Source organism: Abramis brama, assembly GCF_963993115.1.
Source record: "Abramis brama genome assembly, chromosome: 18".
In the NCBI taxonomy this organism is placed as follows: Eukaryota; Metazoa; Chordata; class Actinopteri; order Cypriniformes; family Leuciscidae; genus Abramis; species Abramis brama.
The window spans coordinates 17,620,040-17,646,473 of NC_139980.1; the positions used below are offsets into that span (position 1 = coordinate 17,620,040).

The 26,434-nt window shown below is 37.1% G+C and overlaps 1 protein-coding gene across 1 annotated transcript; it reads right to left on the reverse strand.

Moving 5' to 3' along the window:
- Nucleotides 1–6,438: 6,438 nt before the first annotated feature.
- kcnk10a (potassium channel, subfamily K, member 10a) lies at nucleotides 6,439–26,179 on the reverse strand. The gene is made up of 7 exons (XM_084090812.1): nucleotides 25,733–26,179; nucleotides 23,363–23,745; nucleotides 15,464–15,581; nucleotides 13,953–14,113; nucleotides 11,892–12,084; nucleotides 9,803–9,945; nucleotides 6,439–9,034 (listed from the first exon to the last, which is right to left on the reverse strand). The coding sequence occupies exons 1-7, from the start codon at nucleotides 25,785–25,787 to the stop codon at nucleotides 8,378–8,380; spliced, it is 1,710 nt and encodes a 569-aa protein (XP_083946938.1). The 5' UTR covers nucleotides 25,788–26,179; the 3' UTR covers nucleotides 6,439–8,377.
- Nucleotides 26,180–26,434: the final 255 nt, after the last annotated feature.

The window sequence follows — 26,434 nt, forward strand, 5'->3', positions numbered from 1 at the left end:
GGTGAAGAGATACAAGCGCACCTCATAAGCCATAGTAATAGCCTCCACAATCAACCTGCTGATTATTTTTTTAGTGGCAACTCCAACCCTGGAGACAACCCGGCCCGAAGCATACCAGCAGTTGGTCAGATTTCCTCCAACGATAGGTCTTGCGAATGTAGACCTTGAGAGCTCTGACATGGCAAGGTAAATTTAGCTTCTGCTGCTCTGCCAACACATGAGGAGGAGGATGAAAGGCCTGAAGGACTGTTGACCCGGCCGCATTAGTGGGTACCTTAGGCACATAACCCGGCCTCGGGTGAAGAATAAATTTGATCCTGCCCGTGGTAAACTTTAAGCAGGAGGAAAATGACAGGGCCTGCAGATATCCTAATCTCTTGAGTGATGTAATTGCTAATAGAAACGACATCTTTAAAGCGATGCATTTATCAAATGCCATGTCCAAGGGCTCGAAGTGTGCCAAGGACAACCCTTCCAATGTCACGTCTAGATACCAAGTCGGGACTCTAACTTGAGCCACGGGCCTCATCCTCAGAGTACCATAAAGGAAAAGTGTTACCAAGTGGTGGTTCCCCAGAGATCCACCACTTAATGCTGCATGGAAAGCCGCAATGGTTGTGGATCCAAAAGTGTGGATGGGGAAAGACTGGCAGAAAAACTACGGTCTTGAAGAAACTCCAGCACTGAAGCCACTGGGCAGTTATCTGGGTCCAGTTGTCTGGGTTCACTGCACCATAAAGTGAATACTCTCCACTTTAAGGTGTACAGTTTCCTCATGGAGGGATCACTAGAATTGAGAATGGTCTCTACCACCTCAGTGGAGAGACCTGCATTTAGGAACTGATCCCCCAGGGGGACAGACCCAAGGTTTCCACATCTCTGGCCTGGGGTGATATACAGTACAATGCTCCTGGCCTGTGATAAAAGGTCAATCCTGGCTGGAAACTCCCACAGGAGACCGTCTATGAGGGCTGATGGTCTGAAAACCATACTCGGGGTCGGCCAAATCGGTGTTACATGAAGAAGACGAACGCCATCCAAGTGAACACTTTCTACTCAAGCTGCAAAACTCTCTTTTTGTTGTTATCTATACAAGGAGCCAGGCACAGATGTCACCCTTGAATGAGCCTTTACCCCACATGGGCCAAAAAGTCAGGACATGCCACTAGTCATATAAGCACTCAACTCGCTGCTGTCATGTGTGGATTTACTGCAGTACAAAATAATTTGGTACGTTTTGAACACTTTTTAATTACATTGTGGTGTAGAGATGTTCTTGCGAGTGTGTGAAACTGTTGCTTGTGAGAAAAAAGAAAGGATGTTAAGAGGTGTAAAGCTGTAGAAATCTGTGTTGTACAAAATGCAATCTTAACAGGAAGGTTAATAAAATAGGTTTAATGCTTAAATTAAGTGGGACAAGTGTACTGGAAGATTTAAGTGTGTGAGCTTAAAGGTGATGATCTTATTTTTATTTACACACAAATAATCTAAAGTTGTCTAAATCATCCATTTGAGGAGCAACAACTTGCATTAATTTATGGTTATGGTTTACATGGTCATAATGTAAATTGAGAAATTGGGTATAACAGAAAAGGTTGGTTAGTGATGATCACACTACACAGTCTTGCCAACACTATCTTTTTTAAGTGAAAAAGTACGGTGGCCCAGTAGTGCACAACACAACGAAATTTAAAAAGCAAACATAAGTTTACAACACAACAAAATGAATCCACAACACAACGGAAATAAGCCACAACACAACGGAAAATGTACAACACAATGAAATAAAGCCGCAACACAACGGAAATGCTCCCGACCACTAGAGGGCTCTCGGAGCGCGATAAAGTTAGTTTTCCATGCCACAGTGCCACTGAAAAATTAACAACACCACTATTAGTTTTAACCAGGCGGGTAATCCATCGACCGGAAGTTGAAGCCGGCCACGTGCCGCCATCTTGTAGCAGAACTTCACTTGCGTTAGCATTCCATTGACTCCCATTCATTTTGGCGTCACTTTGACAGCGAATAACTTTACATCTGAGGCGTTTAAAGACTTCATTTGTCCATTATTTATTTCTAAAGAAACACGATAATGTATAAAGTGCTCCATTACCTTCTATGTTACATTATGGCCCCGTAGAAACAGTTTTTGTAAAAATAGGCTAACGATTGCGTCATAACCACTGGACTCTCTGTCGCACAGTAGAGAAATTACCGTACAGACAGGAGGAGAAGCTCGCAGGCAATCGGGGGGACGTCAAGGGAGAAGCCCTGGCGTTACATTTTAAAATAAATACTATACAAAATAATTAATCAGAATACTTACTCCTGCTTACTCACGCCAAAGAACTCTTTGCTCAAGCTCGCCGTCTCTGCAAGATTAACGTTGGCAGTTTGCACGCACAGCTACTAGAAGATTTACATCTGTCAGACAGGTTGCTCACGTCATCAAGCTTAGTTTGAGTCGGTTTGAGTCTGCGCGTCAGGAACGGAAGTGCTAAAAAATCGCTAAAAATGGGCTTCACTTGTCTCAATTGAGTTCCAATGAGATGGCTCTGTCCACTTCTTATACTGTCTATGGTTTTAACAGTATGTAGCTAACCATTGTATATCGACATTTATTAATTCAAAATCACCTACATGTATTATAGCTGCATATTTATACTCTAGAATGCTTTGATGCGCTACCAGCGCATGATCCCTAAGGGAACGTCCGCCAATTCTTTCAAGTTGTTAAAACGTATAATTTGTATTAATTAAAATTACTTTTAACATTCAAAAACAGACATGTTCCAAATCCCAAGCTTGATTGTATTGGTAGTAGACTGACTTACTACAGCTGTTTTTTTCCCCCAATACCTCCCTTCATTACAGTAAACATTTTTTTTTTTTTTTTTTTTTTTTTAGGAAACTTCTGTAATATTATAAAAGTGTTTTTTTTTTATTGTTTTTTTTAAATTATTTTTATCATGTTTCATAGGTTGTAGTTCCTATTAACCGGACTGACTTACAACAGGTGAAATTGTGCCAATAGCTCCCTATATGCACAGTACACAATTATTATTTTTTTTTTATAAAAACATTAGGCCTACTGTAATTCACCTAAAGGTTTTTTTTTTTTTTTTTTTTTTTGTGTGTGTGTTCCTAGTTCCTAGTGACCAGACTGACTTATTACAGGTGAAATTGTGCCAATATCTTCCTGTAATTCTGCAATTCACCAAATGGTTTTTATTTTTATTTATCAAATTATATTATAATAAATTATACGTTTTAACCACTTGGTGGAATTGCCAGACGTTCCCTTAGGGATCCATAGTGGAGGTGCGTCAAAGCATTCTCCAGGGTTGCGTTCAGCCCCGACAAAACGTTGCACAACGTTTTTTAAACAGAAACTGTGATGCGTTGAACACACTGTTCTGATGACACAAGAGTTGCAACTATGGCAGCTGAGAAGGCCATTCTTTGTGTTCTTTGTGAAGAATTTTCGGAGCCTGATGAAATCGGTATAAATATGTGTTTAATACTACAAAATATGCCCGATGTTACAGTTACTGCACTTGCCGCCCAGAACAAAAGAGAACATCCCAATCGAGTGAAGGGATTGCTGAAACTGAAGCACACATCTTACCTAATTCAGACTAAAACACATCTATTTAGCCTCACATACTGACTTTATTTGTAGTTCATACTGTTTTAATACCCTGTATTTTCTTTCTTGTTTTTAGGAAAAGCACTTAAAGGCACAATATGTAACTTTTTTGCTTTAAAAATAGCAAAAATCACTATATCTATGTTATATATTTTTTTTAGTTGTTTACTTACATTATCCCGACTGTTTCCATCAACATTCAAACCAGGAGAAATTTGTAATTTAATTCGAGAAATGTCCCATTTCTTTATTTCCGTTTTGTCGCAGTCAATGGCGTCATATCCGCGTTGTCCCTGGTTTCCGCTTGTACTGCCATGGTAACCAGAGCTATGAACTAGAGTAGAGCCCTATGATAGTAACCAAGACGACAGACGTGGACCACTGTAGTTCGCAATGTCTATCTGCATGCTGTTGTTGTTTCGTTCAAACATTATGGACCATGGCAAGCAGACTTTAGATAAAAAAGGAGAACTAAAACGAGAATCAATATCAGCGCGGTGTTTTCGAGATGCCGAGAGCTCCACGTCCGAGACTCGACCGCTCCTACATGTACTTTATTAAACAGGTGAGCACATTTACATAAAACTAATCAATGTTATATAGTTCAACAATGATAAAATGTTAGAATATGATCTGTATGTTATTCTCATGTTGATCTAGCTTACTGCTAGTCTCATACAGACAAACTAACACATACATTTCAACACATTCAAATGCAGTTTAGTGTGATAGTGTAATGTTAGACCAAGTGAAACAGCGCTGCGTTACCTCACAAGTTTAATTTGTCTAGTAAACTGACCTGTGAGTAGTAATTCTGCACTCGCATGTAGTTCGGTAGAATGAAATGTCCATATTCCTTTTATATCCGCGGGACTCGCGTCGCTTGTGGAGCTGATAGCTGTCTCTTAGCAATCCCGAACTGCTTCATATCACAGTCATGATAAAAACATCGATGTATTCAGTCATCCATAAACATTATTAGATCGGTCGGCTTGACGTTGACGACAAGATCCATAATTCTTAGCAAATGTTGCGTCATCAAACTACGCCTTTGTTATTGTAAATAGGTTAGCGACCCCTAGTGGAGAAAAAATTCCATACTGTACGTTTAATTACCATTGTTTATTTCTATACCAAATGTCATACAGGCAATGAAGCTAAAAATATAAACAACTACATCACTATGCTGATATCCTATATTTTTACAATAAAACTTATGACAAACATGTCTTCTAATATCCTCAGTTGTTGTGTATACCGAGCTGCACATAGACAGTGGAGCTGCATCGAACACATTTGTAAATTACTTTCCTTGAACCCATTGTGCGAGTTCACTTTAATACCGCGTGCTTTATATACATGTTGCTGCTGATTGGACTGCACACACCCACCAAACAAGAGAAAATCTCAAACCCTGTTGCACACCGGTGCACGCCGTTTCCAGGAAACATGACGTTCAACCCGGAAACCGTAGCAAAACGTTGCGCACCGTTTTGAACTTGAATGTGCCCCAGTATAAATACGCAGCTATAATTCATCTAGGTGATTTTGAAGTATGTTTTATGTCGATATACAATGGTTACATTTACATACTGTAAAAACTAATCGTGGTATTGCTGTATTAAGACTGCCGACTCTATAGAACAATGGCAAGAAAAACTAACTTTACCGCGCTCCAAGAGCCCTCTATTGTCAGGAGCATTTCCGTTGCGACTTTATTTCGTTGTGTTGTACATTTTCCGTTGTGTTGTGGCTTATTTCCGGGCACTACTGGGCCACCTTAAAAAAAGGCTATAAATTTGATGAACTATTTATATGTATACATATTCTGGTGGTGTACAGTTTCCCTATAGACTCTCTCTTACAAGTGTATTCTTGTAACCATAGGCTACATGTTTTGTTCTTTTTTTTCAAACCGAGTGATGTCAATAAATGTGTATCATCTTAAAATGTTTCTTTAAATGTACCTCTCCATCGTCCAGATAATGACAAGGATAATTCAGATAAGTACAGTAATTTTGTGAAATTAACATTTTATTCATCCATTTCCACATAATTATCTTGATTGATTGATTCATTGATGAAATAGAACAAATAAAGAAAAATGTTCTCAAATGTATATGCAATTTATAGTTTAAGTGTTGCTTTATGGATTACTATTAACTGAAAATAATGGGATAACATTTGAACCTCAGCCCTGATAAGATGCACATTAATGGAGCCAAACACACACACACCATGTGCGCGCACACACATAAAACCTTCAAGATGTTCCCAAAGGAGATTACTTCTACATTTACCTCCATTTACAGCTTCTTCACTATTATTGACTCAGATGTCAAGGTCGGTAATGTTGAGAAGAGCTACTTCCCATTGCTCAACAATGTAAGCGGCGGTCTGCAATCAAATTGAAATTTATCTTGCAGTGACGGCACTAAAGGGCAGTGCGAACAATTTAGCCAATCAAATATTTATTTTTATTTTTGTTATTGAGCATTTAGATCAGTTGTCTGTTGTAGTCTGGCTAATTTTCATTCAGAACCGAAGAGGCATCTCTTCCCCATCTAGATTGCACAATATTTGCTATTGTAATGCAGAATGATTTTACACCTGGAAACACATTTGAAAGTGAATGTCACCTCAAGATTTTTAGCACATTGAGTGTTCTTTCATTTGTTGATGTTTTTTGTGAATTCTTATGTTTCAAGTTGACCTTTGAGTGAGGAAACTATAGATATTTGATAATGACACTGCCTCAGGACATTTAGAAAACAGCAAACAATTGATTTGTGTTCATCTGTGTTTATTTCCAAAAGGCACTCACTACATTGAATGTAATGGTTGCACAAGATACTGCAGATACTGCGAACAGCAATTCACTAGCATGTGCAGCCCGAAGTAGAGCTCAAACTTGGACATTTCAAAGTCTCAAGAAGCATGTTTGTGGTACAATCAATACCATAGCATGATAACATATTAGCACAATAGCATGCTTTAGGGATCCATGTCTCTAAATTGTATTGAATGCTTTAAAATATTGTACATTTTCATAGCTTTTTTCTTATCACAAATATTCAGTCTGTCGCTGCATACGCTCTAGACTATTGCAAACATGAAAAGAGTAATTAACATTTTCTTAACAACAAGCATTTTGCTGCAGCTGTAGATGTTTGTATGTGTGCGTTTACGAGTTGGTGGGAATGAGGTACTGATACGTGTCTCTGCCGAAGGGAGTTAATACAGTCAGCAAGACAACAATCACATCAGACGAAGCGGTATTTGGTTTAAACGCATACACACGCAAATATGTCGGACGCTCCCAGGCAATTAGCACAAAATTATTTAGTGGTGCATTAAAAGTCTAGTCCAGAAATATTCTGGAAAAGAAGAGACGATAATTGTAAACCATTGAAAGAAACTTGTAAAAAGTGCAACATTTGAAAACCTTGTGAAACATGTACAGTTAGTATTTTCAACAAAGGGTTTCTTGCAAAAATAAATTAAGATAAATAGTAATAATAATAATATTGTCCTGTCAATGGAACGGCATCCCAAACTTTTATGAAGCTAAAACAGAATTATGCAATATGTCTTTCATCCACATATTGAAAGTCTAGTCGAATTCAATTCAAACAAGTTATTTAAAATGCTATTATTTAACATTGTTAATGTGTTAATGTTGTGGAATCGCCACTGTCACACAACTAATAAAGTGTCAAGACAACGGCTTGAAGGGATAGTTCACCCAAAAATATACATTTTTATCAACATCCAATGTTGTTTTGGATCCCATTGACTTTCTTGTGTGGACAAAAAACGTTTGAAACACTGAAACTATCTTCATTTGGGTTCTGCAAAACAAAGTCATGCAGGTTTGGAGCAATTTTTTGGGTAAAATATGACATTAAATAAAATGGATATTGAATGGATAAACAATTCAGTGGTTTGTGATTAAACTCTACTAGACATTCTTTTATTTTCTTTACATAATGTTTTCATGTCTACCTTATGGCTTCTCTTACGTCCCATTGTCCTAAACTTTCAAAATATTAAAACAGTACTGTGCAGCAACAGCATTACAAGGAAATTGTATGTCAGACATACCGTACAATTGAACAACTACAGTAGGACTACAAGCCCTGAGATTTTATAGGTTAACTTCATAAATCTGGATCACATATTGGTGCACTTGTATTACAGGACAGTAGAACTCCGTGCATATACAACATGTCAACAATTTAACATGTTTTTTTAATCTTCGAAGAGATTTATCATCTTTGATCTTGGATTCAAGAGTCAAGATTAGTTTCTCCATTTAGAATGGCTGGGAAATCTTGACAAACATAGTTTTTGTTGAAGCAATTATGTTTCTGGATAAATGACCTTGAATTACAGTCTGGCAGAGAGAACATTGAAAGTGCAGCACTTTTAGTTACACTTCAAAGAACTGCCATTGTAGCTTGCTACAGATTTTTCATTCGTTGTCCAGGACTTTTGGAGAGATTCTTTCCAACTTATACAAGCATTACTCAGCGGTCTGAAGAAGAGGACTAAGTGTCGTCCAGTGCTACACTCACCATATTTCCATTATCAAGTTATCAGGACACAGTGAACAGTTAAATGAACAGCAGAAATTGAGATTCTCACATCTCAGATCAGGGTAAGGGCTAAACAAGGCACTTTAGGCATGTGTTATTTATTTAAATTCCTTAAATAAAGCGGGTCCTTCTAGGGCTCCATCTGCACATGGAACTCTTTGTCTTCAAGTTTTGTCTCGTTTTCTTCCTCTTTGGTCTGTGGCGGTAGAGGCATGAATCCGTTTTGTTTATTGGGGCTCTCCACAAAGAGAGGTGAGTTGGTCAGACTGGTGTTGACCTCTTTCTCAAGCTCCTCGTCCTCTGCCTCTTTCTTCTCCTCATCCATTGTGGGAGTATTACAACTGAAGGAATCTAAGGCTTTCCGACCGTCGTCTGGGATGTTCTTCCTCAACTCTTTGTTCTTGCTCCTCTTGGCTAGTTTTGTGACTGAACCAAGGCGGTTGAAAATGTTATCTTCAGAGTATGCCTGGCTTGGGTCGCTCAGTCGATGCTCATTCTGCTCAATTCGTAGACGTAGGTTGTTGAGTTTTGTGTCGATGCTCTCCTGGGAGGATGTCTTGAAATTGGTGGCATCCAGGCTATTGAAGGCAGCTCGACGTTCAGGGGACAGCATGTCTAGGGAATGGGCCCGCTGGTCGAAACCCAGCTGCCTGCGCTCCATGCTGCGAATGGTGGCGGCCCTCTGCAGTTTGTCGTGAACTTCCACACTGAGTCGACGTCTGGTCTCACGGAGCTCTGCTCGAACGTTGGCCTTCCACTCTGCGGCGTGAGCTTTAATTTCACCCACCTTGAACAAGATAACAATGGTAAATTAACCTGTGAGCCTTTAGTTGTCCATGCAAATAATTTATTTAATTTTTTACAGGTCAATGACATATACTAGTGTCCGTGATAAAGAAACAGAAAAAAAAAAAACACATGCCAAATTCTTAGAAATGTACTCTTAGTTATTCATGTTGGTTTCATATAGTTTTGAAAAAATTCTGAGAATTCAAGAAAAAATTATGTGGTGTAACCAATTAAGGTAAAAGTAATATTTTCCTGAAACACACGTGAGTGTACACATCTTAATAATTATTTTCAAAAAAATGTAATATATCAAAAATATATTTAAAAAAGTTACAAAAAGGTAATATATACACACACACACACACACACACACACACACACACACATATATATATATATATATATATATATATATATATATATATATATATATATATATTAAAAAAGTTAAATAGTTTTGCTTTTATTATTACAAAAAAATCGGATATTATGGATTATTTTTATTTAATTATGATATCAGGAAAGTTGTATCACCCTGATATGTTTGCCTTTATGCTCCTAAACATACCTAAATGAATTATAATACAGAACTTAAAAACATTACATAATGTTCAAGTTGTTGTACTGTATGTATAAATTGCATTTTCATTGTTTTTTAGTATAAATTAAGCTATAAGCATCACAACATTAACCATTACACCATACATGGAAGTAGAAAAGCTTAGCTGGAATAATTAAGGTAATGCAATGCTACTATAAGTCTCACCTCCATTTTTGTCTTTTTAGAAAGCACCCTCAGCCAGTCTCCAATCATGCTTAGAACTGCAGCAAAGTACGCCAGTCCAACTAGGATCCAGAACCACACCAGCGGCCTGTACCATTTACGGTACTCTATTCTTCTATTGCCTCCTGGAAGAGATGCATAAATGACACTTTCATTTCAGAGATGCAAGTATTTGATTGTCTGAAACTTACAAGGATGTTTTTGAGACATGCATCAAAACCTCCTGCCAAATTCATGCAAGCTATTTTCCTGACAACAGCAATCAGGCAAGCTCAGTTTTTTCTTGACAATTCATGGTGTCTGGAAGTACAAATACTTTCAAAAAGACAGTAAAATGCTTTTATGGTGTGTGCTTTATTCGGGTAGTAATTGAAACAGTCTATAATGGAATCAACTTCATAAGTAAAGTTCGTTTTGCCTACCAAAGCAAACCAAAAGCCATTGCAACTGTCCCATGACAGGGATCTACAGTAAATGAGAATAAATGTGATTTAAATATGTATTTAAAATAAGATCAAAATCATATTTAAGTTTTTATTTCACTTCTGCTCATTTTTGTCCCAATTTTTGTTGATTTTTCTTACAATTTAAAAAAATAAAATAAAAATACTATTATCATTTTGATAATTAGTTTATTTAGACTAACTAAATCAACACTTTTTAATCATGCTTTCCTCATTTGCTAATTCCCAAATGGCCAGTATAGATTTGTTTAAGGATTTTGGGCTGTCCCGGACACAACATGACCATTGTGGTGATTTCTGTGGTCGCGGCTCCTAAATTGCGCTCCTACGTCGTACAGTGAGAGGTTAAAAAATAGCCATTGTCACGGTCTTGCGACCAAAGATAACCTTAGATAATTTTCTGACAGTGTTAGAAATGTATCACCTCACAGTGTGTTTGCTGATACTGTAATGATTTAGTCCACTGGAGGCAAGTTAAAGTGAGAACCCAAATGCAATTTATTAACAAAACTTGATCAAACAAAACAAAGGCATGAAACTGGGAACTGGGAACATCGTTCATTCAATACTCAACAAAGACACAGGGCAAACATGAGGGCTTAAATACACAGACTAATTACAAGACAAGGAACACCTGTGAACAATGATCAGACGATTAACCAATGACAAGACACATGGCAGGATCACAAGACAAACAGGAATCACATGACAAGACACAGAAACATGACAATGACAAGAACAAGAAACAAAACCCAAAACGTGACAGCAACGACCTACGTCTACTGACTAGCCAATAAAAATGCAACATGAAATGACGTATTGATCAATGCGACATGGCGCTAAAACTTAAAACTACTTACTTTAAGGGCCATTTGCAAAATTGGCATGGCAAGTTTGCCCTATTTTCCCTAGCCAGGACCACATCCATATTCTCCTCTTTCGCTTACTCCTCTTTTTTCAGCGCACATAAAAACCACAATTGCCAAAGTGTGATTCATCTTGCTCTATTTGTTTACCACTAGCGCATGCTGAAGACGTTTTATTCTTCTATACTAACTTGCATTAAATCTTTGAATATTTAACTTGAATATTTATTGTGTGATTTCTATTATTTATTTATTTTTAAACTTAGAACTGTCTGTCAGTTGTTTTATGATTTCCACTACAGATTTCATTGAAATGTGAAGGGCATGAGATGAAATGAGACATTAAATGTGAAAAAATACTGAGAAATCAAGGTATATTTACTTTGCTTATATATCATTCATGAACAAAATAGTATTATGCGTCATTTCCAATCAAAGACACTTAAAATTTTAAGACACTTAAAATTCAAGCTAAGAAATTAGCCTTAGCAAGACAAAGTAATCTGTCATTTTATTATTTAAATTTATAAAAAATATATATATATTTCTTCAAAATATGTCGTTAAGAATAATACATCATTTCAGGTGTACTGGAAATAAAACTGTGGTAGGAAGTTTCAAGACTTTCAGAAACAAAAATGACAGAAATCTACATATGTTAGGCATTATTGGTGGACAAATTAAATAAACAAGTGTGAGAAGTGTTTTTTCACATTCGTTTAAAGTAAATTTTGCTTGTACCTGCAACGTAATCTCCGATCCCAACAGTCGTCAGGGTGATGACCACAAAATAGATCGCATCCAGCCCGGTCCATCCTTCAATGTGCTTGAAGATGACGGCTGGTATGGTGACGAAGAGGATGCAGCCAGCCAGGATGAAGAGCAACGTAGAGGCCACTCGGATTTTGGTCTGGCTTATTTGATTGTGTTTGCGCTGGGAGGGGTGAAATAGACAAAAAGCAATATCATCATGAAGCAACACAGCACAAGAGCCATTCTTAGTCACGCAAACAGCACGACTTCATTGCCAGCAGCGGCCACATGTGGCATGAGAAGACATTTTGTGACTTTGTGAAGGTGGCATGTGTTCATTAGCTCTCTGAAGGGTCTAATGATGATCTGAAGGAGATTGATTAGCTGTAATGAGGTGTGATCTCAACCCGTACTGCAGATGCTGGAGCCTGCTGGCATCAGGAGCCACAGTTCTCTGTTTATTTACTAGGCCTTTACCTCTGCTGTGCAGACACTGACTAACCTAACACAAATATAGTCCTGACTAATGTCTCCCAGGAACTGATGAAAAGGAGTGACCTTGCATACTCTAATATGATAAACATAACACTTGACGTGCTAATAGTCAGGGTAAATATATTTATATTAGAACATTTAACATACAAATACATTGTTAGTTCAATTTGTTCAAACATAAGAAAAGTTCAAACATTTCTTATTATTATCAATGTTGAAAACAGTTGAGCTGCATAAATTGTTTTGTGGAAACAGTGATATATAAATTAAAAGATGAATGCATCTTTTGAATCTGTGAATCCTTGATCAATTTAATGTGTCCTTGCTAAATAAAAGTATACATTTCTTAAAAGTATTAATTCATTAATTTATACATAGATATTTTCTATATAGATATAATTTCTAATCTATATAATTATAATCTATTTAATAATCTATATAATCTATAATATATATTATCTATATAATCTGATTATAATCTATATAATTTCTAAAATTACTGTATCTTTTGAATCTGTGAATCTTTTATCAATTTAATTTGTCCTTGCTAAATAAAAGTATACATTTCTTAAAAGTAATATTTCATTAATTTCTATATAGCCCCCAGACATATTTGTAAATGCAATCCTGAGAATAAAAGTTAGAATTGTGAGATGTAAACTTTTTTTATTCCATGGCGGAAACGAGGTTCCATAGTTTTCTACCTTGTGGTAACAAAGAAAAATAAAAGACATTTAGCTATGCAAAATGGCTCAAAATATCAAATATCAAATATCATACATATACTGTATAGCATGTTTGATATATACTCCTACTGGATGGAAACATAGTCTGAAGCTAAAAAAATGTGTGCTCATCATTCATTTTGGGCCCTATTTTAACGATCTGAAACGCAAGTATCAAGCGCAAAATCTATCTATCGTAATAATGTATGATTTGCAAAAATGAAAATTGCTGCTTCTGTGTAGATGAGAGAATCAAAGTGTATGCGCGTTGTGCACACGCTACATTGATTATAGCCAAGCATGCGCCCTTAAAATAGCATATGAATAACATGCGCAACACACCACTGACTTTAAACTAGTTTTTTTCGGTCAGTGGCGAAATTGTTTTCTAAACGTGCAAAATAGCATGAGGGAACGTTTGCGCCGGAACACACCTCCTCTTTGCGCTGAACCGCCCCCGCGAGCGCAAGTGTATTTCTTAGTTAACCGACGTGCGTCTGTGGAGGGAAAAGTCCGCTCTGCGCGGGTGCAAAATAGGAATGATACATGCGTCGGTGTACAAAGTCAATTGCGCTGGGTGCAAGATAGGGCCCTTTCTGTTAAGCTCCTACTGCCCAAAACTTTCTGACTTTTGGTAAGTAGCGATGACTCGTCTTGATTGCAAATCGGAAAAAAATCTGGGCAAAATTTGTGTATTGTTTTCCAGCCTTCAGACATGTGCCTTACCACAAAGTCCATTGAACAGACTTAACTTAACTTAACTTAACTTAACCTTGTTTTCGATAACCTAGGAAAGAAACACTAGTTTTGTGCACAACAATTCACTTACCCTGAACATTTTCTCCACTTTAGCGATGCTCTTCACAAAAATAGTCCCTAGCTGATCACCAACACCAGCCAGCAGAAAGCCAAAGAGTGGGATGCCAAATATTGCATAAAGGATGCAGAAAATCTTCCCACCCTCTGTGCTTGGAGCGATGTTGCCATAACCTTAAAAAGACAAGAGAGTAATGGTGTAAATTAAGACGCAGCTGAAGAGGATAGTAGCATTAGGATGTTAGGTTAAATGTATTCAATATGACATGAAGGATATAGTGCAATAAAAAATGTCATATAATGGTAGGGGGCTTACAGAAAGAGGAATTCATTGACTAATTAGATGGATATTTAGTTCAAAGCCTCTGCAAACTACATAAAAATCCAATAAATGAGTCATAAACGTCTTCTTATTATGGCAGATTATGGCACTCCAAATCAGTCTGTTAATTTAATACTTTTTAGGTTTAACGTGCATTATAGGAAATTGCCTCCTATGGTCCCCATGGATCAAAATGTGTCTACTGAGAGCATGTTTGAAGGTTTAGCAACTGAAGTGTAAAAACTAATCTTGTTTATGTCTTTGTCCATTGCCCACTGGATGGCTGAGCCAATGAGAAATGACATTGAGAGTCATGTCAGCATTTAAATACTCACCTGCATTGCACAACAGCTTCTTTAAGTAATCAATCACAGGCTCTGGCAGGTAACACAGCGAGCAGCTTATGGACTTCAAGTGTATTACTTTAGACCTCCAATGGAGTGCAAATGGTGAAACACTGCCTCCCTTTGCATTCCTGTCTATCTATTTTTGAAAATGCACATGCATTGTGGTGTTTCATATATGTATTATTTACAAATTTTCCACCAATTTAGTTTATCTCATTGGACTATAATATGTAGCTAAAATCAATGAATTGCTCCCAAAGCATGAATAGTTTCAACTGGTTTGACGGCTGAAGCTGGTGCAGTTTCACACATGGCATATAAGTGGGGTTGGCGGAGAAAAAAATAAATAAAAATTGATCGGTGGTTAGCAGGGTCTGGCATAATGACTGAAAGTAAGACTATAAATGTATGACATGAGCAAATGCCTTGTATTTGTTGAGCTTTGCATATTAATGTGGTTTGTAGAAGTCTTGTTCCTTATCGTAGCCGTTTGGGTTTCGCTTTATTTTGATGGTCCCTTTAACACATTCTGTTCACTATAAGTAACGTTGTATCTATGTCTACTAACTCTCATTAAAGTAGAGTTAGTAGAGTATTAGTAGATTGTTAGGGTTAGAATATGTTGACATGTAGTTGCAAAGTTACTTATAGTCAGTAGAATGTCTGTTGGGGAGAATCACAATAAAGAGTTAACAGATATTAAGCAGACAGTGTTCTAACACTCTAATGAGAGTTAGTTGACATGTAGTTGCAAAGTTACTTTTAGTCAACAGATTGTTCAAAAGGGACCATCAAAATAAAGTGTTATCGCAGTTTGAAATGTATGTATAATATACAGGTATGTCTAGGTGTTACCTATTGTTGTTATCACAGTTCCAGCGAAGAAAAAGGAACTCCCCAAGTCCCAGTGACTGGAGTTGTATGATGTGTCTCCGATAGGACTGACTCCAGCGTTCACTGCATCTACAGAGTGCTGGGAAGAGATAAGACTGGAGTTAAAGTCATTGCATAAGCAGCACGTCTTTCAAATGATTAATAGTCCATTCCAGTGACAGATCATTTAATGTCGTAATGAAATTCAAAATTGGTATCAGGCTAGAGTAAACAAATCATTTCAACATCTAAATGGACTGAAACTCTAAAATCCATACTGATATTGAATGCATTTTTAAGGAATTATGAAGTATTTACTTGAAAATGTCAAAACACTGTAAGGCTTTAAAGCTCTTATGTGCAATTTATAAACAAATATCTCAAAAATAATAACCCATACATTTACAGAGACAGCTCTTTCACAGTTCTTGCACACAGTCCGAAATTTTCGTTTGCGTTTTTTCGTATTCGTCATTCAGTGGCTCTGAATGCTTGCTACGGATGTAAAAAACGCAGAAAATCAAACCCGATCTGATTTTTTTTATGACAGTTGAAAGTTTTGGAGGAAGTGTGTAAACTTGATTGACTCAACATGAGGTTGTAAATTGTTTTTAATGTGCAAAAATTTCTGTGCAAGGACCTTTAGATTAAAATAAGTTAAAGTTATTTATCTAATAATAATAATAATAATAATAATAATATTTACAATAGGTTTTCAGCACTTTGTGCTTGAACCCCTAATAATATAGCAACCCAGGCTCTTTGGAAAAACTTGCAGTGGCAACATATCTGCGCAATATCACATTGCTTCTTGCACACTTCATGATACTTTCAAAGCAAAATGTCCAGTGAGTGACACTAAAAGCTCCACATCTCAAGTGCAACGCTTTTATCAGGTGAGCTACCGAGCAAGTTTACTACGGTACATACAGAAAGTCAAACATATGGAGCTGTTTATGTGATGCAAACATAAAAAATTTATTAGTTTACAAATCATGCACCATGGTAAAAGTGTTTTGAGGTCATAACATTGTATGGTGCATGGAATTGTGTGGAAATACATTTTTGAATTCAATTGTAATGTATGTAGAGGTAGTATTTTTCCAAAAAGCCCATAAATCAAATAGTACATAATGCATAATGCATAATACATGTTGCCTCAGACATTCTAGTGATGTCTGGAAGAATTTCACAGAACAAACAATAAATAAATCCTCCTTTGTCACGCAAACTGCAGTTTTCCATAGTTTGTCATGGTCAAGGCATCCTACTGAGGAGATGATCCAAATGAGCCGTCTAGCATTAATGAGCCTATGATGATCAGATGTATCATTAACAGCAAGGAACTGAGAGGGCGGATCGAAAACGGTCACTCGGCTCAACAGGAAACCTGGAGAGCAGATGGAAGAACTATACTGAGATCAACAGGAAGCGGCTCAGGTGTGAGAAACGAGCCTGTAAGCAGATGAAGGGCAGGTACACAAGGGCAGATTCAGAATCTCTCGGTCTAGACTGGATGCGTAATACCAAGTTTGAGCCAAAAGCAGAGCCTCATGCAAGAGAAAATAATGGAAATTTAGCAGATTTGCTGATCAAAATTATTTTACAGAACTAAGTTACGCTCTTTATGAATAATAAAGAATAGCAATCAATCAGCTTGAGATTTTTTCTCAGTCTAAAAATGGAAACTGCTGTCCCTTGGATGGATGCTCTTCGAAGAGATCAATTTTCTCTTATAATGGGATGTTCTCGACCGTTTACCACAAATGGGTTTTACCTAAACACAGACTGCTAGAAAGCACACATTTGAATTCCATCTGTCTGTGCGACACCAACTCTTCTTCAAATTCACCACTGAACTGATCTGAATATAATTTTATTCCATCTGCTTGCAAGGATGACTTGTATATTTGTTCTGTGAGCCCTACATGGAGATGTTATACCACTTTTATGGTGGTAAGAACATGATTTCAAAGAAACATAAATGCATTTTTTCACAGCAGACAGCAGGTGCTCAGATGATGTCTGGAAGCTTTCAATCTCACCATGAGTCACTGTGACAGAAGTAAACCATATAAGCTGTAAATACTGACCTGAGTATCATGAGCTATCAATTTTTTCTAGCTATAAGATTCTGCTTTAAACCCAGCCAAATTAATCAGGCAACCACATCTTTACTAATCACTGTGGCACTGTGCCCTGATTCCAAATTAAATTTATACCGAAAGCATGTTTTTAAAAAAAAAAGTCAGATCTTGTTTGATGTATGCAGATTTGTCATATTCTGTAGTACTGTTTCCAAAATGACAAAATTACTCACTCTCGAGCCTCATGGTAACCGGTTACAGTCACACAATGGCACAAGACCCTCTTTCTTTAATTTTACCCACAGTAGCCTTCTAAGTTGCCATATACATGGTCTTTTGCAATTGATTTGAATTGATTGATTTGATTTTCAGTTTTATCTCTTATACCCTTTGGTGATTACATTAGCAAATCAGCTGAAACATACAATGTCAACAGAGTTTATACGGGTCCCAGATGTAAAACATAGTTACAAAAAAAAAGCCTTTTTTAGCCAGATTTAAATGGTCTTTTTAAATATCTCTTTCAAATATATGAATATTTTTTTCTTCTGATTTTTGTGGTAAAATATGACTTGGACATCATGAGGTTCACTAAGGATATTATTTATCCATAAGATATTTTACCCCAAAAGTAAAAAAAAAAAAAAAAAAAAAATCCAGTTCTCAAAACCCTAAACAAAATATAAAGTCTCATTCTCAAGTATTTATATATTATGGTAGTGTTATATGCATCATCATTAAAAAATATGTATGTATTTATTTATTTTATTTGTTTGTTATTATTTTTAGTATTTTGGCTTTAGGGGGAAATGTACCGTTACAGTACATTTCTTAAAAGGTTCCGTAAGTATTTCCCTTCCAAATCGTTCCTATATATATATGTTTATATTGTTTGTTTAATTCTAGTAGTGAACAATGTCAAGCCATTTGGATAAAAGTGTGCAAAAAAAAAAAAAAAAATTTTCAGTATCAGAGGTGTAGTAAGTAGGAGAAATAACAGTATAAAGGCAAATGTAATTGAATATTAAATTTAATTTTCTCTGCAAGTAGAGTTATGTAACTGGAGGTGAAGAATCTTAGCAAATGCCAAAGCAATTCCTAGAGCTGCAGACCAGACAGAGAACATACAGTCCACCAATGCTTGAACTCCTCCTGGCCATTTTAGCTGAAAACACCTTTTCAGTGTTCATACTCTGTCTGATGCACAGCTCGAATAAGTGCTTTGGCATTTCTTCAAATTCTTCACCTCCAGTTACATCACTGCCAGATTGCAGTACATATGCACAGCTCGCAGCCCGAGCAGAGCGAAAGCAACAGCTTACATTCAGCTAATCCAAACGCCGCTAGCCTGAATCATCGACGCTTTGCAGCATTCATAATCAGCAAAACCACAAGTTACATCTCTTGCTGCATATCTGTTTTCCATTTTCTTTGTCTTCCAGCGTTCCAACAACATTCAACAGCAGAAGCCGCTGTCATATACGCCTCTCTCATTCTCTTTTGGAGTCAGTGAGGCAGGCTATTTTGAAATGGTGCTTTGTTACAAAGCTTTCAAATGCTGCTGGTTGTAGATTAAATTAGGGTTTCAGGTTATTGATTCAATTATGGTTTTTAACCTCCCCGCCTCAGTCATTCCAGTGAGCATTGCGATGGGCGGGCATCACGTTTTCCCCTGCCCATACTCCTGATGGAGCCCCATTAGCGCAAAAAGAATCAAGATTCCCCAACAGATGCTTTTAAGACTTGATTGTTCTTTATCTGCAGAGCTGGATGATTATCATCACTCATCTATCAAATAAGCCTCTGGTCCTTTAATTTGCCTTCTAATCTCAAGGACATCTAGAGAAAAAAAAGCCAAAATCAGACCAGACCAGAACTGCACAACAATTCCTGAATTTAGAATGTGTACTTAAACAAATGGTCTTCCAGTGGGAGCACTTTATTTTACAGTCAGTGTTGGTATCGTAACCCGTGGAGTGAATAATAAAAAGTGGCAGAATAGTTAGACATTGACAGAGTATTGCAGCTGCTTGTATCGTGAACATTGTTTCGGACGCTGATCTGAATTGTATGAAAATAACGGAAAATAACATTTAAAATAACACTTTAATTTAGAGTCCAATTCTCACTAGTAACTAGTTGGTTATTAGCATGCATATTACTAGCCTTTTGGTTGTTTATTAGTTCTTATAAAGTACATAATGCCTTACTCTGCATGACCATATTCTACATCCCTGAATCATACGATTCCTACCCAATACCTAAACTCAACAACTACCTCACTAACTATTAATAAGCAGTTATTAGGAGTTTATTGAGACAAAAGTCATAGTTTATAGTTAGTTAATAGTGAGAATTGGACCCTAATCTAAAGTGTGACCAAAATATCTTAGGACTTGTTAATGGATTCCAGTAAATCAGATAATGTATTTAAGATTTTTGTGTTTGGGGTTGTACAATAAAAATGCTAACTTGATGAGCTAGTTTTTAAATATGTCTACCATGTAGACTACAAGACAAGTAGTATATCTCAAATCAGTTTTGTGTTGGGTCATTGGAAAAATATCTACCATTTTTCAAAACTCCAAAAACGTACATTCAATTCATTGCAGATTCCAGCTGAAATGAACACCAGTGGCAGTAAAACACCAGCAAATTGTTTCCCTTCCATACAAATTATGGTTACAGAGGCAGATTGTCAATTAATAAAGACCTATTTCCCGGCAGTTATTTGCACCTTATTTGCAAGTTATGACCTCAAAACACTTTTACCATAGTGCATGATTAAGAAACTAATACATTTTGACATTTGTCTCACATAAACAGCTCCTGTATGGCGTTTCTGATATAATAAACTTGTTTGGTACAACTCATTGTTTGTCACCTCAAGCTAAAATGCCATGGTTGCTTCAGCAAGTGTGTTTTTATCTCACGTTTGCTTTTGTTAACACTATCGGTTAGTTTTTAGAATAGGGTTTAGTGAAGATGGTACATTATGTTCAAACGCGATAGAGCATTAATCTTTTAACGCAACTCACTGGACATTTAATTATTAATTAATTGATATATGTTGCCCTGGATCACAAAACCAGTCACAAGTCGCACGGGTATATTTGTGGCAATAGCCAACAATACATTGTATGGGTCAAAATGATTGATTTTTCTTTTATGCCAAAAATCATTAGGATATTAAGTAAAGATCATGTTCCATGAAGATATTTTGTAAATTTCCTACCGTAAATATATAAAACATTTATTTTTGTGAGTGAATGCAGCACAATCGCGAACATAAATGCACAACTTTAAAGGCGATTTTCTCAATGTTTAGATTTTTTTGCACCCTCAGATTCCAGATTATCAAATAATGTATCTCGGCCAAATATTGCCATATCCTAACCAACCATACATCAATGGAATGCTTATTTATTCAGCTTTTAGATGATGTATAGATCTCAATTTCTCAAAAAATTGACCCATGTGACTGGTTTTGTGGTCCAGGGTCACATATATCAAATGCTTTAGCATTTGGAAGAACATATCCTTTAGAACAGCCTTTCCTTTGTGAGGGTACCTATGATGCCTTCCTTACAATGCTGTCTATGTAGGCAGCTCACTTGGTATTGGAACAGAACCAGAGTCAATATCTGGAAGGTCTCTGCACTTGGGCGCCACTTTCCCTGTTTTATGAGGAGCAGTGTGAGCACTGGTCCCTGAAAACCTCGGGACTAGCAAAAGGTGACGCATTGCAAGACAAATAAATTGCTTCTGTCAAGCAGCAAAACCTGATCCTTGTAAACCAGGCTATAAACAGATTACATGGACAAGTATCCCCCCACCTTTACTATAATAAAATATTAAATAGGCATGTGTAAGTAGGGAGTGTAAGAAATTTATACAAATAAATCAGAAATTTACAGTGAAACATGACTATTGCGCTAAATTGCAAGGTTTTCCAACCAATCTCATGACAAATATAAATATTTTATGAGTTTGCAATTACTTATGAATGAGCACTAAAACCTTAAAAAAAAATAAACTAAGCATGAAGGTCCAACCCTAATCTTATCTCTAAACCTAACATTTATTCAACGTACAAATGAGATTGTATGAATTCGCTAAAACGTAAAAATATTTAAGAACTGCCATGAGAGTGTGTTGGGTTTTCAGAAGGCATACAATAGCTTTGCTTAAATCACTTTTAGTTTCATTTTCACTGTGTTCTGTCCCTGTTTTGCCTGCCTGTGTTCCCTAGTTAGTTTCTTTTTTGTTAATTAGTTCCACACACCTGTTTCTGTTCAGTTGATTACCCTCCCTGAGTATTTAAGCCTTGAGCTTTTTCTGTTCATTGTTCGGTGTTGCTAGTTCTCCTGAATATTCTTGTTCTGGATTACTGGATTTTGGTAATATGCGAGACGTGTGCTTCACTGCAGCAACGCGTGACAATAGTTTACCCAAAATGAAAATTCTGTCTTCATTTATTCAGCCTCATTTCATTCTGAAACTGTGTGGCTTTGTTTTTTAAGAAGAAAATAGTTTGAGAAATATATATATATATATATATATATATATATATATATATATATATATATATATATATATATTGTCCATATAATAGAAGTCAACCGCTCGTTTCGTTTCGTGTCTTAGGCCATCAATGTGTACTTACGATGGGGAATTGTTTAATTTGGACGACGGGGAATTGTTTTAATTTGGACTCTGTGCATGCTCTTTGAGACAGTGACCATAGACCTGCATTATATGACTGACAGACAAGAACGGTTTGACCTAAAAATATCAAAATTGAAACTACTGCGGAAAAAAAGACACCTACATCTTGGATGCCCTTGAGGTAAGCTAAAACATACCAAAATTTAATTTCAAAGTGAACTATCCCTTTAAAGCATATTAAAAACAGCACATAGACTTAAACAACATTAAAAGCTTGATTTTCACCACAGGGGGACTTTAAGGACTACTTTTAAGGAGCTTTTCTCTATCCTAAGCTGTGATGTTAAAGACAGCAGACAGGGAAAATGCTTTTAAGAGATTCCGAAAAAGAAACAGACTTGTAAATATTAATAAATATTAATATTAAGTAAATAGTAATAAAGATTTGCAATTTAAATACTACTTGAAAACATTTTTTTGGTCAGAATACTTGGACTAAGGAGAAAGATGCTCTTTGCAGCCAAGGGGATGTAGTTACATCATCTACCAGCAGGGGCAAATGGGTTCATGCTAATCAGCAAAACCTTGAACCCTTGATGTGAGAGGGGGAAAGTCAATCATAAATCAGCTTTGCAGGAATGAAAAATCTTTTTTGTTACACCATTAGACATCACATCATAGACCTGATATTACTCAGGATTCAGAGATTGAAAGGTTGCAGGGTTTGCAATGTTTTCCCCATAAATCTCTGCTGTTTTATTGCTGAGCACATTCCTGAAAAGTCGTGTTAAAGTAGTGGTACAGTAAGTGGGAACCATTAAAGACCAGAATGGACTTTGCACATTGCTTCAATACTGCAAAACAGATTGATTACTGCCATCATGGGCACTATTCATCAAACACTTCAACGTCTTGCTGTCATAAATCTGCTATGAAAGTCTGCTCTGATATCTTTACATTTATTTTCGTCGGTTGCTCCATTTAGCATTGTCCAACCGCTGTGCCCCGGTCTATTGCATGAGTGAAGCTCACATGTCAGACAGATCGATGAAGCTATATTGTTACACTAGATCTGAGATCCCACTAGGGATGCCTGAGCTCTACTACAGACAAGCAACAGTTTTACCTTGATGAGCTCTTCCAGCTCAATGGGGGTCACGCAGGGATGTTTCTGCAAGAAGGCGGACTTCTTCAAAGTGATGGTGTCTTTTTGGTTGCTCTCGAAGGGCTGCTCCAGGGCTCTGAACACCAGACCGCCAGCGACCAGGTATGCTACCACCACCACAAACACGGCTAGGACAGTCTTCCACTTCATGACTGTAAGGAGGGCTGAGCCGTCCGCCACCGCTTCCATGCTGGCCACCATACTAGCAGGTCGGGAGACAGAAAGGCGGGGTAATGAGCACCCCATGGGGTTCTGCATGGTGGCCACACTGGCCTGCACCAAACTGGACTGCAACATCCCTGGTTGGACATTCTTTGGCGGCACCAGGTTGGTCTGCACTGGCACTGTTGGAAAGAAAGACAATATTCTGTTATGTAATTTACAGCAATGATTCTCAACTGGTTTTGCTTTAGGACTCAGATTTTACAGCATCGTGATCTTGCCAAGTAACATTTCTGTTCGAAAATTTAGTCCTCATCCTATCCCTACCCCTAAACCTAACCCTACCCATAAGTTGTCCCTAAAATCAGAGGGAAATGATAGGTGAACAACACTGATGTAGAAGCACCTAACCCTGGTAGTAAGCCTAAACTTGATAAAATAAACTGTAAAATTGTCGCTCACATTTGATTGGTTGATTGGAATGTTGTTCCAGGATCAACATAGATGGCGATCCAGGAACATGCTGTACTTGGTGAAATGACGTTCACACAGTAGTGGGAACACCAAGTACACAGTGAACAAAAATGTTTGTACAAACTTAGATTTTCGGACAGAAATGTTATTCCAGGATCAACAAAATATGTTGATCCATTTTTAAAAGCTGATAAACCTATGATATTTGCTATCCCAAAAGCACTGTTATATGATGATTTATTTTTATATTTTATTTTATTTTATTTTCCCTGCTGTCCATCACCCTATCAGAACAGACCTGCGATTTACCAGACCAATGATTTACATTGTCATTTATCCACTGGAAAAACTAGCCTATTCAAGAACCAAAAATTAGAATCAAATATAATTTACTTTTTGAGTTTATGGTTTGCTTTCCTCTTGTGTTAATTATCAGTGCTGCATACCCACACATACACACACATGCCCGCACACACACTTCTGTTCGTTTTCTGAAAACCCATTACAGTAGAAAGCAGAGGCAGCACCAGGGTGGAGCAACAAAGCTATACTGTTTCTGACCGACTACATTCACTAACACATTAAACAGGTAAAAACATAAGAATACTGCTAATATGCATATTCTAAAAAATAAAAAAAATCTTGTGGAGGTGGTACTGTAAATAAATTAAATTGAATCAATAAACCAAAAAATGCATTAATCACACGAAGCACATTATGAAGAGTAAGCCTTAAATAATTTCCTCTCAACTTTCTTGTAGTCAGGCAATGCTGTCGGCTGCAATATGATGTATTGCACAGCTGTTTATGTGTTTATGTGGACAGTCCCTGCAGGATGACCGCAATAATTCACTGTGACAACCCGATCGGTTGTTTACAAGCTACTTTGACCCTATACCTTCTGATTTTTCTCCCCTAAACATTCAGGGCAAATTATTACGTGAAAATTAACACTTTTAATAAGTCTTACTAATTCGAACGTATAAAACGTATAAAACTAATTCAAATTTTTCAGAAAGGTCATAACTATGTTTATAAACGTGGTTAATTATATAAACGCCGTTTCGTAAATATGTGAGGTTTTTTTTGTTTTTGTTTTTTTTTGTATAGTAGCCTAAGATTAGGTAATGCGCGTGTCCCCCGCGTTTCATTATGCATAGCTCGTATCTCTGCATAGTACTCGCAGACTTACACGTAATGACGAGCCTCTGTTTAAGATCGCAGGTTAATTTCTTATATAGACGTCTCTATGATTTCTTCCTCTTCCATCCTGCTAAACTATCGCAGCAAACATCAACCATACAGTTCTCTCGGTCACGTCGTGATTGTGATTTATCTTGTGGGGAAGACCTAGAGCATGAAGCAATGTTGTGATTGACACGCGTGGATGTGAATATTAATGAAGGTGTCCACTGGTAAACTGAGATGGGCAGAATGAAATCCATTATTATAGACGTTAAACCTTTGACAATGCAAGACAAACTGATCAGTCAATACCACCCATTGGTACTCCATCATCATTTTGCGCATCCTGGTTAAAGTGCTTTTGATTGAATCAGTTGGGTTCTTAAATCACTCTACATGACAACTGGCTGCCAGAGCGCTTGGATGCTTCATTATGCTTATTATAACTTCTGTCTAAAATGCGGCATGAACAATATCGCAATGGAAACTGGAAACGAAATGTATACCTACCTGGTGGAGGGTTCCAGTTCCCTGGTTTCCTTGGGTTTTCCGTTGGAAATTTCATTTTGGGTTGCAGTTTAATTCATGAAATGATCTCGTTTGATGAAGAAAGGCGATAATTCAGGAGATAATTACTGCGTAATTGTGGAATCATGCAGCGAATTTCCTTGAAGACATTGTTTTTAAACGAGACAGGGAGGTAAAGGGGCGCAAGCATGAGATCATCTTCATCTTCAGGCGTGTAGAGGGATGTGCTGCTTGACTGGGATGAATCTGCCTCTGTCTCTTCATGGCACTTAAGAGTTCCAGATCACTCCGCCTTTTGCCAATTGCACCATTTCCCGCGCGTCAGAGACTCTTTGTGTGTGAGGTGGACGGTGAAGGTGCAGCAGAAGTCCACGCGCGGTTGGGGGCATCCTGTGAGCGCTTCGCAAATGGACTATACATCGAGAAGGCTTTTCACTATAGCCGCAGTATGTGGCAAGCCGGTTTAACATTTATAGCCTGGCTTTTTTCAGTTTTATGTTATTAGTGCTTTTTTTTAATTAATAAAAAGTAATCATACTTTTACCTAAATGTTTTAATCGGCACTCCATTTCACATTGGCAGCTGGAAAATCCTCTGTTTCCCATAACATACACTGTAAAAGTTAAAAGTAATTTTTTCTTTTTTTTTTTTCTTTTTTTTACAGTATTGCTGTATTTCATGCAA

What these genes read in the sequence shown, in the direction of transcription:
- kcnk10a (XM_084090812.1), bottom strand. Translation starts at nt 25,787, where the DNA reads ATGAAATTTCCAACGGAAAACCCAAGGAAACCAGGGAACTGGAACCCT. An exon ending in AAGTGGAGAAAATGTTCAGG is followed by an intron (nt 12,085 to 13,952) that starts GTAAGTGAATTG and finishes CACCCCTCCCAG; the next exon opens with CGCAAACACAATCAAATAAG. An exon ending in CTAAAAAGACAAAAATGGAG is followed by an intron (nt 9,035 to 9,802) that starts GTGAGACTTATA and finishes ATCTTGTTCAAG; the next exon opens with GTGGGTGAAATTAAAGCTCA.